This window comes from Hemicordylus capensis, chromosome 5, assembly GCF_027244095.1.
Source record: "Hemicordylus capensis ecotype Gifberg chromosome 5, rHemCap1.1.pri, whole genome shotgun sequence".
NCBI classification, from domain to species: domain Eukaryota; kingdom Metazoa; phylum Chordata; class Lepidosauria; order Squamata; family Cordylidae; genus Hemicordylus; species Hemicordylus capensis.
The window spans coordinates 120140273-120156885 of record NC_069661.1 but is presented as its reverse complement, the minus strand read 5'-3'; the positions used below and the strand labels follow the sequence as shown (position 1 = coordinate 120156885).

The 16613-nt window shown below is 40.0% G+C and overlaps 1 protein-coding gene across 2 annotated transcripts in view; it reads right to left on the bottom strand.

The window, feature by feature from the left end:
• Window positions 1–16613, bottom strand: part of RAB28 (RAB28, member RAS oncogene family) — a 101924-nt gene that overhangs the window by 74902 nt on the left and 10409 nt on the right. For both annotated transcript variants that reach the window (XM_053255044.1, XM_053255045.1), the window contains exon 2: window positions 6905–7001. In XM_053255044.1, the coding sequence (XP_053111019.1) occupies window positions 6905–7001 (97 nt within the window). The remainder of the gene's footprint in view (window positions 1–6904; window positions 7002–16613) is intronic.

Here is a 16613-nt window from a genome sequence, read left to right as displayed (position 1 = left end):
ATGGCAGAAAATCAGTAGGCATGGTTTTCTTCCAAACAGCACAGCCATGAGAGGGAAAGCAACATATGTCAAGTTTTTGCCTGTCACACAGCTGTTAAAGGTGTAGTCTCTCAGTCAGGAAAAAAGATGTCAAAACCTTGAACAGTCCATAAACTCAAGAGTAATATATTATTATATTCCCATCAACAGATGTCATGCTGAGAGGAAGGGGAAGGGGTACGTAGGAGCACCGAGAAAGGAAGGTAGGACTTCTGTTGCAATTTTAACCTTTATATTGTGGATAGGTGACAGGTTTTGCTTTTAGATTTTTTTGTTACATCACAGTACTAACCATTAGTAGAGTCCTTCATATTCATAATAAAAATATATCAAACCTCTTTGCAGTTCTACACAGCATATTTTTATTATATATGAGAGAAAGCTTATGTTGTTCAGTATTATTTATAAGATATAAACATGTCTCATTTATAAGATATAAATAAGACATCAACATTTTAATTATGATGATCATCCTTTTTAGCTAAATCAGTGTAAATTGCTAACTATAATTGTAATCCTGAACTCATTTATACATACATAATCGCACTGAGGTGACATGCAACTGGGAGAAATAAGCTGTTCTTTTATAATATACCACCTTGTTTGAACATCTTTTTTAAAATCTCTTTTTAAAGCTGCTGCATTTTTAGTGGCAGACGTTAGTGCTTTTTACACACACACACACACACACACACACACACACCCCACAAATATAGCACGTGCCAGCTTTCAGTTGCATGTGAAACTCATCCAGTGTGGAAAATGTATTTTTCTGTTTTTAAAAGATCCTTGCAGTGAATATATTCAAAGTTTGGATGATCTTCCTATATAATACAACTAACATGAATGGCTATTTCAGCAGCTCTTCTACTATGTAAACATATGAAGCGAAGATACAATCCAGGAGTTCCTTCTGCACAAGCCACACCCCAATAAATGGAGGCTCCCATTCATTTCAATGAACTTCCCTATGGATCACACTTGAAGCACAAAATAAACAGAGCTGCTGAGACTCAAAACTAAATTGTAATCACAATACAGGGTGTCTAAATTATGACCAAAACATTGTATTAATATTCTAAACTTCAAAAACATATGCATGGGGCTGTGTCCCCCACCCCGCCTCAGATTTTTCTTACTTTGTTTCCTGCTATATTTTTGTAGAATCCTGATCTACAAAAATCCATCTAGCCCATTTGTACTTTCCATTGAAATCAATGGAATTTACTGCCAAGTATTTTGGTTTAGGGTGCTGATTGGGAAGTAATCACACACATAGACATGTACATTTTCCAGATTAAGCCAGAATGTTTTCAGTTATGTCCAAGAGATTTCCAAAGGTATAATTAAAACTGGGGATACTGAAGACTATCAATGTTGGCAACACAGAATGCTAAATATTTTTCATTAACTATATACAACTGAATAGGTTTTACAGAAATCCATACAATCTTTCATAGAAACTGATAGCAAAAACAACCACAAGCGTGCTATGCATTTAAAATTTGCTTATCAACTTTATATTAAGAATTCTACAGAAATTTTGTTGCTTTTTTTTTTTACCTTACAGGAAATAGTGTTCAACTGAAAGCAAAGCTGAGCTTATTAGGGAATACATGGCAGGTATCCAAGCTCTTTTGGTCTGAATTGAAGCCACTAGCAGGATTCAACAGCAACCTTCCAAAAGTATACTTGGGGCACTGGTTAACCTTACTTAAAAGTTCTACAGAGTCAAAATGGAAGTAAAAACACATGTCTATCCACCTCTTTTACCAAGGACTTTTAAAAGCCTTTTCACAGTGAAACCCTGTTTACTGGACTATACCCACAACCTTCCTGAAAGTATTTTGACTATGACTCTTAAGGAGCTCTATCTGCAAATCCTCCAACTATTTTAAGCACTGAAATCTGCACAGTGGTTGTATGCAGACTATACAGCACATTGGATCATGAAATATAATGAAATAGGGCACTATTGGGGACAAAATTACTTTAGCAGAGAAAACCAGATTAGTGTGTGTGTATATATATATGCACAGTTAACTTCATCTACTATGTTGCAATAGATCTGCATCCCAGAGGCATACCACTTACAAAACTTTGTAAGTTAGTGATTCTGCAGCTTTACCCTTAAGAGATTGTCACCAGCACTTGGTTACACACCATCTCTAAAGTATAGCCAGATATCATTTACCATTTATTTTCTGTGAATAAAAATACACGCTTGTGTAGAAGTGTGCCCCAAACAATAAATGGGATAAATTCATATCCCAAGATTTAAGTAATTTGGGTACAAAATGACACCAACTAATTTTCAAAGTTTTATTGCAAACTGATATGGCAGTGAAAGCTGCTTACAATGCCCTCATGACCATCACAACAGGCTTTTTGAGGAAATTTCAATTCAGCCCTTCCATCTGGGGACAAATCAACCACAAGTCACAGCTAGTGCTCTGACAGAAGTCTACTATAAAGCTATTCAATGATATTTGGTGCTGTACACTGAAAGAGACATGCCTCAATCCTAAATACAGGGGCGTAGCAAGGTTGGAGTGGGCCCAGAGATGAGATTTTAAAATGCCCCCCCGCACACACTCAAAGTCCAGGGCCTCCGCACACCCCAGGCCCCCAAGGATTTAAGTCTGATATTTCAAAATAAGTATGCTGCCTGGAAATACATTTCACTGAATACACACACACACACTTCACAATATATAGTGATATACACTGAGTACTATACATTTGTGCTACTTTTAATGCCTAGAACACACTAGAAACACTAATGATTAAAATGGGCCCCTCGCTGCAGATTAGCAAAGGAGACTTTCAACCATGCAGGGTGAGATTATGTTTGTTTTCTCAGAATTCTGAACAAATTCAGTCAAGTTCGATTCCAGGAGGTTTTTCACAGGAGGCTTTTAAAGCCCTTTAACACACATCTCCTCTGGAATGGAGGTGCTGCATTCACATGTTGGCCAGATTTACCCTGAAGTCCCTGCAAGTTATTGGGGAGCAGTTCACACACAAGAAAAATAAAATAAAAGCACCACACATGCTTCACAGTTCTCACTCAGACCTTCTGGGTTGCAAAACAACTTGAACATAAGTGCATTTATAAATGAATGAATAAAATAAATATAATACTGTTTCTTCCAGAAGTTTTTGCAATTTTCTGCCATGAAACAAGGTACTTAAAGGACTTTTTAGATAGTTTTTTTTTAAGCCAGCAAAAATAAATATTCAGAGACTTCTCAGTCCCTCCCCACCCCATATCAAAGCCCTATGGCAAGAAGATCCCTCTATATCCGTGGGGGGGGGGGCGGGGAAGGTAACCACAAAAAGGAGTTTATATTCTACCTGGCAAATGCTGGGCTGGGCAGGGCAGCAAGGGGTCTGCTGCAGTGGTGGCCACTCTGGCTGCCTCCTCCTTCCTGGCTTGCTTGGATCCTACTCGAGTTCAGGCTTCACGGAGGCCTACACGGAGGCCTCCGTGGAAGCCCCGCCCACCCGTCAATCAGCTGAGAGGCGGGAGAAAAGGAGCTCTTTGCAGCATGTCTGCTACTTCCATTTCGGGACAGGAGAGCAAGCAGGAGAGAGGGCGAACAGGGCAAGTGGCTGAGGGGCCTTGGGGCTGGGCAGGGGGCAATGGGGAGTAACGTGAGGTGCCTCTGGGGGGCCCCTCCAGGCAGTGGGGCCCCCAGACAACTGCCTCCCCTTGCCCGATCGTAGTTACGCGCATGCCTAAATACAATGGCTCTAATGCAAGGAGACTTGTGTGCAGCAATGGGCCTGCCAAACAGTTTTACTGTCAGCTTTGACAGCACTAATTACCTATTGAGTGAGGAAGGGGTGGCTGGAATCAGCCCACCCCACAATGCAAACAAAGGATGTGTGGTTTTACTTCCCGCCTTTTGCACATGCAGACCCAATCCAGAAATGCACAGAACTGGAGAAAAGCCATTTCAAAGCATGGAACGGCCTTACTGGATCACAGCAGCTACATAGAGTCTTCTCAAAAATTTCAGCCAAACTTGCATAAATGAACTTGGAACCACCAGTCATTACTAAACTTGTATTCAACTTGTATTATGGAGATATCAGATGCAAGCCTGCCATATATAAGGCTACCAAATATGGACTAGACTTAATATTGTTCTTGATAAAACGGCAGAGGTTTATGAACAGGGAAGCTGAACGAGCACTGAAATTTAAAATAATACTTCCAAGCATTAGCATCTATATCTATATCTATATCCTGCTTGAACAGCAGATGGAGGCGGCGGCCAGAAGTGCTTTTGCCTAGCTTCATCTGATTCGCCAATTACGCCCTTACCTTGATCGGAAAGCATTAATGACAGTGACCCATGCCCTTGTTATCTCCCGCATAGATTATTGTAATGCTCTTTATCTAGGGTTACCTTTGAGGATGATTGGGAAGCTACAATGGGTCACCTACTCATGGGTGCCAGAAAATATGACAGGGTAACACCCCTCCTGCAGTCATTGCACTGGTTGCTTATTCGCTTCCGAGTTCAATTTAAGGTCCTGGTTTTGACCTTCAAAGCCTTGTGGGGTTTGGCGCCTATCTACCTACAGACCCGCCTCTCCCATCCAGTTACATCCCATCCGGTCAGATCATCTCCGATGGCCCTTTTGTCGGTCCCTGATTTCCGAGAGGTTTGGGGCACTAGAACCCGTGAAAGGGCCCTTTCGGTTGCTGCCCCACTTCTCTGGAACTCCCTTCCCCTTCAGATTTGTTTAGCCCCTTCCTTACTGATTTTTAAACCTCTACTGAAGACTTGTCTTTTTCGCCAGGCTTTTGCCCTGTAGTTTACCTATTTGGTTTTTTTCTTTTTTGTTAGTTACTTTAGTTTTTAATTTAGAATGTAATTTTAATGTTGTCTTGCTTTGCATGTTTTTGTACACCGTCCAGAGTCTTCGGAGTGGGCGGTATATTAAATGTCTCTAATAAAATAAAGAGGGGGGGGAGGGAGAGAGAAACATGCACCCCCAAATCCCACAGCTCTTGAGAAGCTGTAATTTATTATGTATCCTCTAATAAATCCACAACTTGTAGAATAATTAATAGTTACTTGGGGCATTTGCAGCATTGGTTTTTCTACTTTTAAGAACCACCAATGCTGTTATTCAAATTATAATTCAATTCATCTCTATGCCATGGAGATACATGCTAAAAACAAACATTTTAACCATAAAATGTTCCCATTATCCAACAAAAATTATATAGCCGGGCTTTCATTCATGAAAGAATTTGTGAATAATTCTGGGGGCATAAATATTCTACATCCTTCACCAACACATAAACCAAGTCTGCTTATAAATACAGACACAAAAAATATGTAGATGTTCTGAGGAAACTGGATAGAACCTTTGTTAGAATCTGCAAGAAATAGAATTGTAAAATGTGACTGGAAATGGAGCAAGAGATAGGTTTTTTCCAAGCATTGCATCCTATTTCATAATTCAGTAATGAACTACTATGTTACACATGCTTAGAAGTACTTATAGATTTGCGGGGAGGAAAAAGAATATGTTGAAATGCATGTTCTCAGAATACAAATCCTCACATTATATTCACTAGTACAAGTGTAAATATTATACATACTCTGACTTCTAGAAGACCAAGAGGCGCAATGCAAGATTAGTCTCTCCATTCATAGGAGAAGCAGGCATTCAAACTTGGAATTCAATACAACATTGAAAAAATCTATGCAATTTAAATATTATTGGCAGAGCTGGAAAAATCCTGAAGACCTGGACAAATTGATGTTGGCGCCTAAGTATTTGAACTATTTTGCACATCTGTGTAAGGCTGGCACCTATAAATTTAATATTGGCTCTTCAGAGTTTGATCCTGGCTCCTCAAGCTAAAATGTTTTGGAGACCTAACTACTGGCACTATAATTCAACATAATGTTTAGGAAAGAACATTGGGGGTAAACACTCTGCACACCATTCAGTTAAACTATGCTCTCTTTGTATTCTCCTGAAACATCCCAGGAATAATAAAAGTTCAGTCTTGCAGCACCATTATCAATTCTCCTTGCAGACTCTTAGTGAAAATACTCTCTCCAGCTTTGGTTTGTTAAGCACACCAGGGGAAAAATGTATTTAATGGAATATTTTTATGCTTACAAATTGAATTACGATAAAATTAATGCATGGCTCAGTTTAGACCCCCAATTGTTCAGAAATAAACTTTAGGATCCTGCCATTCTTTTTTAATTATTTCTTTATGTTTTCCATGCAGTGTGCTACAACTGGCATCTAAATAGTTTCTTTGCATCATGAAGTGAAACATCTTGAATGCTCAAACTGTATTTTTATGAGTGCCTGGGGACCCTGAATTTTAGTGGTCTATTAAATGCCAGCAATTTCATGCTGCCTTGCATAAGACAGCATTCACATATCACAACCTAGCAATTCCATATATATATATATATATATATATATATATATATATAATTTTTTTCCCTCCCCCTCAAACTAAGTAGGTGGGGAATATTTTATCTAAAAATCATATTCATTTCAAGAGAAGCTTTTTTCCCCATTACTAAATTTAGTTTTCCTTTTCTTCTGTTTTGTATACTGTATCACCTACTTAAACATCCTAGATATGGGGAGCTAAGACTAATGAATTCAAGAACCTAATACTTCATATACAGCACAAAATGATACAACTGAAAATACATAAACTTTCATAAGTGAAGATCCTGCAACAGAAATTGAAGGTTCTTCTATTCAAACATTCTTAAAGGGCCACAATAAATTTTAAGTACTTAAGGCAAAACCCCTTTGTCCTTACTCCCACCTTTTTGTATTGTGCATATTAATGTCTTCTTACCTGGCAGCGTTATTCTTTTCAAAAAGAAGTCAAGTCCTACGGTTTGTTTGTACTGCTTCCCAAAAGCTTCTTGAGCAAAACGTGTGGCTAAGGAGGTCTAAAAACAGAATCACATCAAATCCACTTGGTATCTCAACAGTCACAGCTGTAACACAATAAAATAAAAACTAGGCAAATTCTTTTATCAGTAACTGCCAACCCTTCAGTTATTTGCATAGAAATGTAGAAAAGCATCTCAGTCAGCTTCAATAGGTAAAAAAAATGGAGAACAAAAAAAATAGCAAGAAAGAATTAAAACAAACACATAGTCATGCTGTCCAAGTTTATGCATGTTTACTAGGAAGTAAATTCCTAAATCCCACTGCTTTCAGTGCCCAAATAAGTGGCGTAGGATTCAAGTCTTACTTAATATATCATATTATTTATGAATATAAAGTATTTGGTTAACTTGCTCTCTCTATACTGTAGGAACACACAGATTACTATTTCTAAAACAGCAGCAAAGCCATTTCTAGCCTTTTGTATGACTGGCAGGATAGTTTTTTTATTACTATTTAATGTTTTTAAACATTTTATAACATTTTCTATTTTGCAACAACATGCCCAAATTGCCCCCCCGCCCCCATATCCCCCCCCCCAAGAAAGAAGAGGAAGGGGAAAGGAAGGAAGGAAGGAAAAGGGAGAGAAGAAGGGAGAATCACCATTGCACTAGAAGATATGGATAGGTCAGGATAGTTTTTTTTAGAATTAAATACCATTAAATAAAAATGCACATACCACCAATATCATACCAAAGGCCTATGGTGCTCCAGCAGATAGCATTAGAACATATCCTCACTTCCAAGATCCTCTGCTGATTACTTATCATTGTAACACACAAAGCACTTCAGAATGTTTGCCTCGTTTTCACACAGCACTGGCCAAGATTGAAATAACTACATGCGCTGGCAAGGAGGGCACTTTGGGCATATTTCTTGAGCACCCCCTTCCCCCCAGACAATTTTGGTAACTGAGAGGAGTTGCAAGATCAGTTTATAACATGGACAGGAGCAGAGGCATTACTGGGTATTCAAAAGGTCCAGGGCCCAGGCCCATAGCCCCACACACACCCCATTCTGATAATCAAACTCAATCGTGACTTCCCAAGAAAAATCAGGTATTTTCTAAAAAGCATGCTTATGAACCATTCTGAAATTATCAAACAATACTAATATTAAATAATAACACACAATAATCATAACAATACAATTTTGCAAAATTAATGTCCTTTGATTCAGGATACCAATATGCAATATTTGGGCATCAAGACTTGTGAAACACCTGATCTATCTGCACTAAGGGTGCTGATAGGATTCTATAAGGATTGCACCCCTGGCCCACAGTACTTGCTTTATTTTCAATTTTAGGAACAAAGAAAGTTGCCTTATACAGAGTCAGACTATTGGTCCATCTAACTCAAAACTGTCTACACTGGCCGGCAGCAGCTCTCCATTCAGACAGGAGTCTTTCCCAGACCTACCTGGAGATGCTGCCAGGGATTGAACCTGTGACCTCCTGCATGCAAAGCAACTGCTCTAACCACTGAGCTATGGCCCTGTTCCCTAACAGAAATATCTTACAGCAGACAGTGCTCACATATATTTTTATTTTTATTTTATTATTATTATTATTATTATTATTATTAATTCAGTTTCTATACCACGCTTCCAAAAATGGCTCAGGGTGGTTTACACAGAGAAATAAACAAATGAGATGGATCCCTGACCCCAAAGGGCTCACAATCTAAAAGAAACATAAGATGGACACCAGCAAATGTCACTGGAGGTACTGTGCTGGGGGTGAATAGGGCCAGTTACTCTCCCCCTGCTGAATAAAGAGAATCACCATGTTAAAAGGTGCCTCTTTGCCAAGTTAGCAGGGGGTTGTAACCATCCAAATGCAAACCAGGGCAAAGCCTGCTTAGCAAAGGGTCAATTCATGCTTGGTACTGCAAGACCAGCTCTCTTCTGGTTTGTTGGGTTGGCTTGCTTGTTAAATAATTGTGCATTTGTTATCTCACCTATCAGCCACTGTGCAATTTTTTTAAAAACTGAGTGGGTAGCGCATTTAACAGTACTTTGTGGGGTGGAGGGGGTTACCTACCTCTTTCTTCTGGGCTGCTGCTGCTGCTGCCGCCACCACCCACCTCCATTGAGCCCAGCATCTGTCTTGCTGCTGAGCATGAAGACAGAGGGTCACATGCCACACAGCAAAAGAGCCAGCCCCCAACCGCCTCCCCTTTTCCATTACAAGCACATGGAAAAGGAAGAAACCAGAGTCAACAGAGGAGGTCATGATAGAGAGCACCTGCTGGGCTGGCATTTTCCAGCCCAGCGCCTACCTCCTCACCACTTACTCCTACTTCCTCCAAACAATGGTGGGGACCAAGCAAGAGATCCAGGTCACCCAGCCGAACACTTGGGGCACACACCTCTAGTGCTAGGAATGCTGGTGGTCAGGAGATGTGCAGAGCAAAGAAAGACATGCTTAAAACAACCCACTGGGCTAACACCAGCACCCAGGCACGCCTCTAATAGCATCTGGAATCCTAAACATGACGAGGGAGGCAGTTATTATTGTTCATATAGAGAGAATTGATGTACAGAAAGTGACTTGAACAAAGCCTCAGAACATGGAGGGGCTGAAATATGAACCCAGAACTCCTAGATGCAAGTCCAAAACTGCGCACTGGACCGTTGTCTCTCTCTTTACAAGGACTAAGCTAATCCTGTAAGTGTTAATATATTTTAACAGGGCTCAGTAATACCAAATGTATTAATATATGAAAATGTCCAGAGGATATGACTAGAAAATAAGAAGCAGTTCTAAAATTACATTGGTCTCCAATTCTACATACACTACTTAGAAATGTAATATGTGCTTTGTATTACTTGAAATACTTGAAATACAGCCTGCTGAGTTAAATAGAAAGCATTTCCTAAAAAAAGATCGCAACTACTGGAAGTCCCCAACTTGTTTGTATGTTTGCACATACAAACAAATAGTATAGCACATACAAACAAGTTTTTAAAATAGAGGTTATTTTAAGTTGGAGTCTTCCTTAATGTTATATATTATGGTGCTTTGTATGTACAGATGTTTGTAACTTTGGGAGTGCCTGTACTCTGAGAGTTTAAACTAAAGTTTTCTGGAAAAAGGAAAAGAGGATTTTAGATTCAAGCTACACATTATTTGTTCTCAAGATAATCAGTCTATATTATGGAGATCCACCACTATTTGCAGTAGTTCCATTATTTTCCATAAGAGGTTATTTGGACCCAATTTTGACTGGAATACTCTATTCCAAACAAAATAGGAATATTTGAAAATGACATTACCAAAGGCATTTACAACAACATATAAATAATTACAAAAAGGATGATAAATCATGGAAATGGAAGAAACCAGCAAAACTCTTCATCCTACAAACTAATTCCTACCTTAAATACTACTTCTTTATAATAAGAAGTTAAATATCTAACTACATATTTAGATATATACTTTAAATATAAATTTTGAAAGAACAGAAACCTACAGTAAGTTATATACTTTATCCCTTCGTCCTTGATTTAAGGACATTGTAAATATTAACTTTATCACTCTGCGACACTCAATATTCCCTAAAGGTTTCCAAAGACGTTAATAAAAACACGCTTTGGGTTAACAGCTGCCAATAAGAGCAAGAAGTTATCAACAGTACAGCAAAGTTTTTAGTCAACTTGCCCTGTGTCCTCCCCTTAATGCAAATTAATGAATAACTGAAAATCCGTGGCTAGGTCCCTTTTTATTTTGCTATTAATGAACGTAATGATACATAGAAAAGTCTACACAGAGAACTATGAACAAACAAGATTTCTAGCCAAATATGTAATCTCAAGAACAATGGCATCAGAAATTCATCCCCCATTCAGCAATCAGCTTTCTTCAAAGCAAAGCTAAGTAAGACATCAAAAATATCTAGAAAACTTTTTTTTAAAAAAATGTTTAAACAGACTCTCACATTTGTAGGCCCCTTGATAGCTACTTTGTGATTGACGACAGCTGTGACCCTAAACATTTGAGATTCGGGACCAGTAATATGAAAGCGCTACATGCCAGTCTAGTATCATATATGCCAAGCTGCTAATTATGCAACCCCAAGGCCCCATACTAGGCCCAGCTTTATGATTAAGGAACACTAATTTGGGGGTCAAAACAAGTACTCAGAATTGGGAGAGGAGAGCTAGTCTTGTGGTAGCAAGCATGACTTGTCCCCTTAGCTAAGCAGGGTCTGCCCTGGTTGCATATAAAAGGGAGACTTGATGTGTGAGCACTGCAAGATCTTCTCCTCAGGGGATGGAGCCGCTCTGGGAAGAGCAGAAGGTTCCAAGTTCCCTCCCTGGCTTCTCCAAGATAGGGATGAGAGAGATTCCTGCCTGCAACCTTGGAGAAGCCGCTGCCAGTCTGTGAAGACAATACTGAGCTAGATAGAACAATGTTGCTCTGAATCAGTATATGGCAGCTGCCTATGTATGTAATTGTTCGACAACTCTAAAAGGTATCAGAATACCAGTGGAAAATACTTCTGAAACTTTGAAGCTGTTCTCACAAGCAGCCAAGAGCAGGCTAAGGCAGCCAGGCCCGCTCTCGGCTGCTTATGAGAAGCAGCGGGAGGCAAGCGGCTGCTGCCACTGCCGCAGCAAACTCGCCTGCAGAGCCCTCCTTCAAAATGAGATTAAGAGAGCAAGTACTCTCCTAACCTCATTTTTTTTTGGTCATCTGCCAGCCCCGGCTGCTTGCAGCCAGGGCTGGGAGCCTGCAGGGCTCCCAGCCGACATTGGGGGAATCCCCATAATGCCCCACAAACTCACATGGGGCATTATGGGAGTTCCGGGGGCGGGGAGACACTCCTAGCCCCCCCAACCCTCCACACTGCCTGAGGAGGCAGCTGCATGTCTGGGCATGCAATCTCCACACCCAGACTCTTCAAGCGGATCGTCTGAGGGGGAGGTAAGCTTTTGAAGGCTTCCTCCCCTCGCCCTTTTTGAGCCCTTTCTCCGATTGTGAGAAAGGGCTCCCTGTTTCCATCAGGAGCAGCCGAATTACAGGATTAACACCTCAACTGTCCAACATGAGGTCTGAGCGCTTTATTGAACCTTTGGCCCCATACTATCTCCAATTTCCTTCATGAAACTGTAGATCCTAAGATTGAAGAGGGAGTAAGACAGTGACATTCAATTCTTTTAAAATTCCTTCCATATGGAGAGTAGATGCCTACTTTAATCCCAATCCTGTTCATTTCATTAGTGGTTATTAAAAGGGGCATTCATTAATTCTCTAACAACCGCTTTGCTATATCACTTAGAATAATTTTCCCAGCCTGACTTTCAGTCAATACACTTCTTCATTCCTCTCCCCTTGGTCTCCCTCAATGAAACAAGCAGGGAGACAGCTGGAATTTAAGCAGAGGAAAACCCGGTGCGAGTCTGAGTGAATATAGGTTAGAGCTCATTATCGAGCCTATTCTGGGGCAGTGATGGAACAGAAGAAAAGTTTTTTGGTACACCACTGCATCCTCTCAACATCATCCAGTGGGGCCTCTTGAAATCTGGCCCTGGGCAAGCTGTGTTAGAGCCCTGAGTAGCACACTGTAACGCATTTGCACAGCACTTTGAGGGTAAAGTCATCCACATTCGCCATGAGTCAGACTCTTCAACTGATGCAGTGTCACTGGGAGAGGTGTCCAGAGTACCACCTGGTCCAGTTTTGCTGGAAGAGTCTCAGTTATTGATGCCCAAGGATGTGGACAAGGTGTTCAGTCGAGTTCAGCCAATCGCGTGCATGCTTGGCCCTTGCCATTCATGGCTTATTAAATCTAATAAAAAGGGAATTTTTACTGGGTCCAGCAGGTTCTAAATGCCTCATTGAGAGAGGGAATGGTCCCAGCGCCATTGAATTATTATTCTCTATTATTATTTCTTGTTTACACAGTCAGGCAGGTGTTATTGACTCGTTTCTTTTATCCAGACAGAGTCCTTCCCAAGGATCTGAGATGGCTGAATTTTATTATCAATATCGTTGTTATTATAGATATCGTCACAGAATATAAGCTGTTACCAGTAAAGTTGCTTTTTGTAATTGGCTGATGGTGATATCTGTGGCCCATATGGTGTTGAGGTGCTCTTCAAGTTGTTTTGGAATTGCACCTAGGGCGCCGATTACCACTGGGATTATTTTGGTCTTTTTCTGCCACAGCCTTTCAATTTCAGTTTGCAGATCTTTGTATTTTGTGATTTTTTTTCCTATTTCTTTTTCTTCTATTCTGCTATCCCCTGGTATTGCTATGTCAATTATTTTAACTTGTTTTTCTTTCTTCTCGACTACAGTTATACCTGGTGTATTGTGTGGCAGATGTTTGTCTGTTTGTAGTCGGAAGTCCCATAATATTTTTGCATCTTCGTTTTCTACAACTTTTTCAATTTTATGGTCCCACCAATTTTTGGCAACAGGTAGCTTGTATTTTTTGCAGATGTTCCAGTGTATCATCCTTGCTACATTGTCATGCCTTTGTTTGTAGTCAGTCTGTGCGATCTTTTTACAACAGCTGAGTAGGTGGTCCACTGTTTCATCTGCTTCTTTACAAAGGCGGCACTTGCTGTTTGTTGTGGATTTTTCGACTTTGGCTCTTATTGCGTTTGTTCTTAGTGCTTGTTCTTGTGCAGCCAGTATTAAACCCTCTGTTTCTTTCTTCAGGTTGCCATTCTTAAGCCATTGCCAGGTCTTGGTGATGTCTGATTTTCCATTTATATTGTGCAAATATTGACCATGCAGGGGCTTATTTTTCAATTTTTCTGCTCAGTTCTTGACTTGTTCTTTATTTTAGGCCTGCTTTGTTTCATTGGTGTTTAGTAGTTTCTCGTTATTGATCTTTTAGGTGCATCTTCTTCACTGTCCTTGATATATTCTTCCAGGCCTCTTTTCTCCTCCTCTACTGTTTGATGGACTTGCAGCATTCCTCTTCCCCCTGAGCTGCGAGGGAGGTATAGCATATCGACATCACTGCGGGGGTGCAGAGCATGATTGATGGTCATGATTTTCCTGGTCTTACGATCTAGCGTCTCTAGCTCTGCCTGGGTCCAGTCTATTATTCCTACACTGTATCTGATAACAGGTATAGCCCAGGTGTTTATGGCTTGTATGGTGTTCCAGCCATTGACTTTGGACTTGAGGATTTTTCTAACTCTCCTGATGTATTCACTTCCAATTTTTCTTTTAACCTCAGTGTGTGCGATGTTATCTGCCTGAAGAATGCCCAAGTATTTGTAATGTTCTTTCTCTTCCAGGTTCTTGATCTTGCTTCCATTGGGCAGTTCTATTCCTTCTGTTTTTCTTATTTTTCCTCTGTTCATTATTAATGCAGCACACTTGTCTAGTCCAGACTCCATTGCTATATCGCTACTGAATATACGGACACTGTTTAACAATGATTCGATTTCTGATTGGAACTTTCCATACAACTTCAGATTGTCCATGTACAGCAGATGGTTGATTTGACTTGATGTTTTAGATGTTTGGTATCCGAGGCCTGTTTTGTTTAGTATTTGTGAAAGTGGGGTCATGGCAATTACAAACAACAGAGGAGATAGTGAGTCCCTCTGGAAAACACCTCTTCTAAAGCTAACCTGTCCAAGTGTCTCGCCATTGATTGTTAACTGTGTACTCCACATGCTCATTGCTTTTTTTATAAATATCTGAATGTTTTTGCTGACACCAGTTGTTTCTAAACATTTGACTATCCATGCATGAGGCAATGAGTCGAAGGCCTTCTTGTAGTCAATCCATGCAAAACTTAGATTTTTTTTTCTTCTCTTGCAATTTTCTAAAATCATTTTGTCAATCAGCAGCTGGTCTTTTGTGCCTCTGGTGTTCGGGCAGTTTCCTTTCTGTTCAGCTGGAAGCTGCTTATTAGTTAATAAGTGTTGCATGACTTCATCTGCTGTTATTCCAGTTAATAATTTGAACATGGTTGGCAGGCAGGTGATCGGTCTATAATTACTTGGAACTGCACCTTTTGCTGGGTCTTTCATTATGCGATGAGTTTTCCCAGTTGTTAGCCATTGTTCACTATCACCTCCTTGCCAAATGTGATTGAACTGTTTTGATAGTTGTTTATGAAGGCTTGTTAGGTGTTTAAGCCAAAAGCCATGCAGTTCGTCACCTGGTGCAGTCCAATTTTTAATTTTCTTTGCTCTTTCACTTATTAATTCTGGTGTTATTAGATCTTGCATTTGTTGGTTACATTTTTCGACCTCTTTCACCCAGCCTGCTTTTTTATTATAATCTATTGCACTGTCCCAAAATTTCCTCCAGAATTGCACTGTCTCTTTTTTATTTGGTGTTTCTTCCAGTTTTTCCTTTTGTTCTTTGGTAGAAATGTCTCTGATTCGACTGGAATTGGAGATTCTTCCTGTGTTGTGTGATTCTGGCTTCGTATATCTAATCTCTTTGACACTGCTGTTATTTGCTGCTTTATTATTTCCAGGACTTCTCTAATTTTCCTTGAATCTAGATGGTATTTTTGGATCAGATACTGTTTGGTGTTTTCATTCTTCAGCTTCTTGTCTTTCATATCTTTCAATTTACTAGCATCTGATCTAAGCCTGGAGATTTTATTTTCTAATCTAATCTTCCATTTAGGTGATGTACTACTTTCTTTTTTTACAGGTCCACTGATCTTATATCTGAGCTCTAGTGTTGTTATTGTTGCTGCAGTGTACATTAGTTGGTCTGTTTCTTGCAAATTATTGGTTGTTATTTCTGCAAGTGCAGCATTGACATCTTTTAATGCCTGAGCAAGTTGTTTTTTGGCAACTGTTTTTAGAGCTGGAAGTCCAACCCCGGTGGTTGTTTGGTTCATGTGCTCAGTTATTTTTTGCTTTAGTTCTTGTTGCTTTTCTGTTAAACGGCATTCAGGTTTTTGAGCTGAAGGCAAAGGGTAGGTTGCCTGGCTTTGGTTTTTAAACAGTTCAGCAACGGTGGCATCCTCTATTTCCAACATCTCCTCCACCTGCACCTGAGCAACTGCTTCAGTTGGTGGTAATTCTTCTACCATATCTTGAGCCGTGTTGCTCTTTGCAGTTCTTCCAGCTCAACTTCTGTGAATACTTTATTTCTTATTATGAATCTTCTCTGGTCTGCTAGCCTTTGTTCTGTTATTTCTGTATCTGGATGCTTCTCTTTCCAAATTTGGTACATTCTTTTTAAATAACCTCTTCTAGTTGGACTAGACTTGTAATAGCAGCTCATTATTTCCTTGTTGGCATTTTTTGTATATTTTTTTCAGTTAAGAGACATTTCTTCCAGTAACCTGGTCCAGTCTCCAGCCCTGGTTGCTCAACTGAAGATCCGGAGTCCTGTAGCCCACTTGCCACCAGACATCCAGGGACTCCAGCACCTGGCACGGTCCTTGTTGACCCGGACGACAACAGATTCGGTATAGATTTATTAAAGTTACGTCTCACCATACTGTCGATGGGAGAGGCACTCTTTGTCTGGCTCCTCTGGTGAGACCTGTCCAGTATGGTTGGACCTCTGACATAGCTCTCACCTTCCTCAGAGCACGCAAGCCCCACAACCACACCAAGGTAGTGCTATTATAATAATAATAATATTATTATTATTATTATTAGTT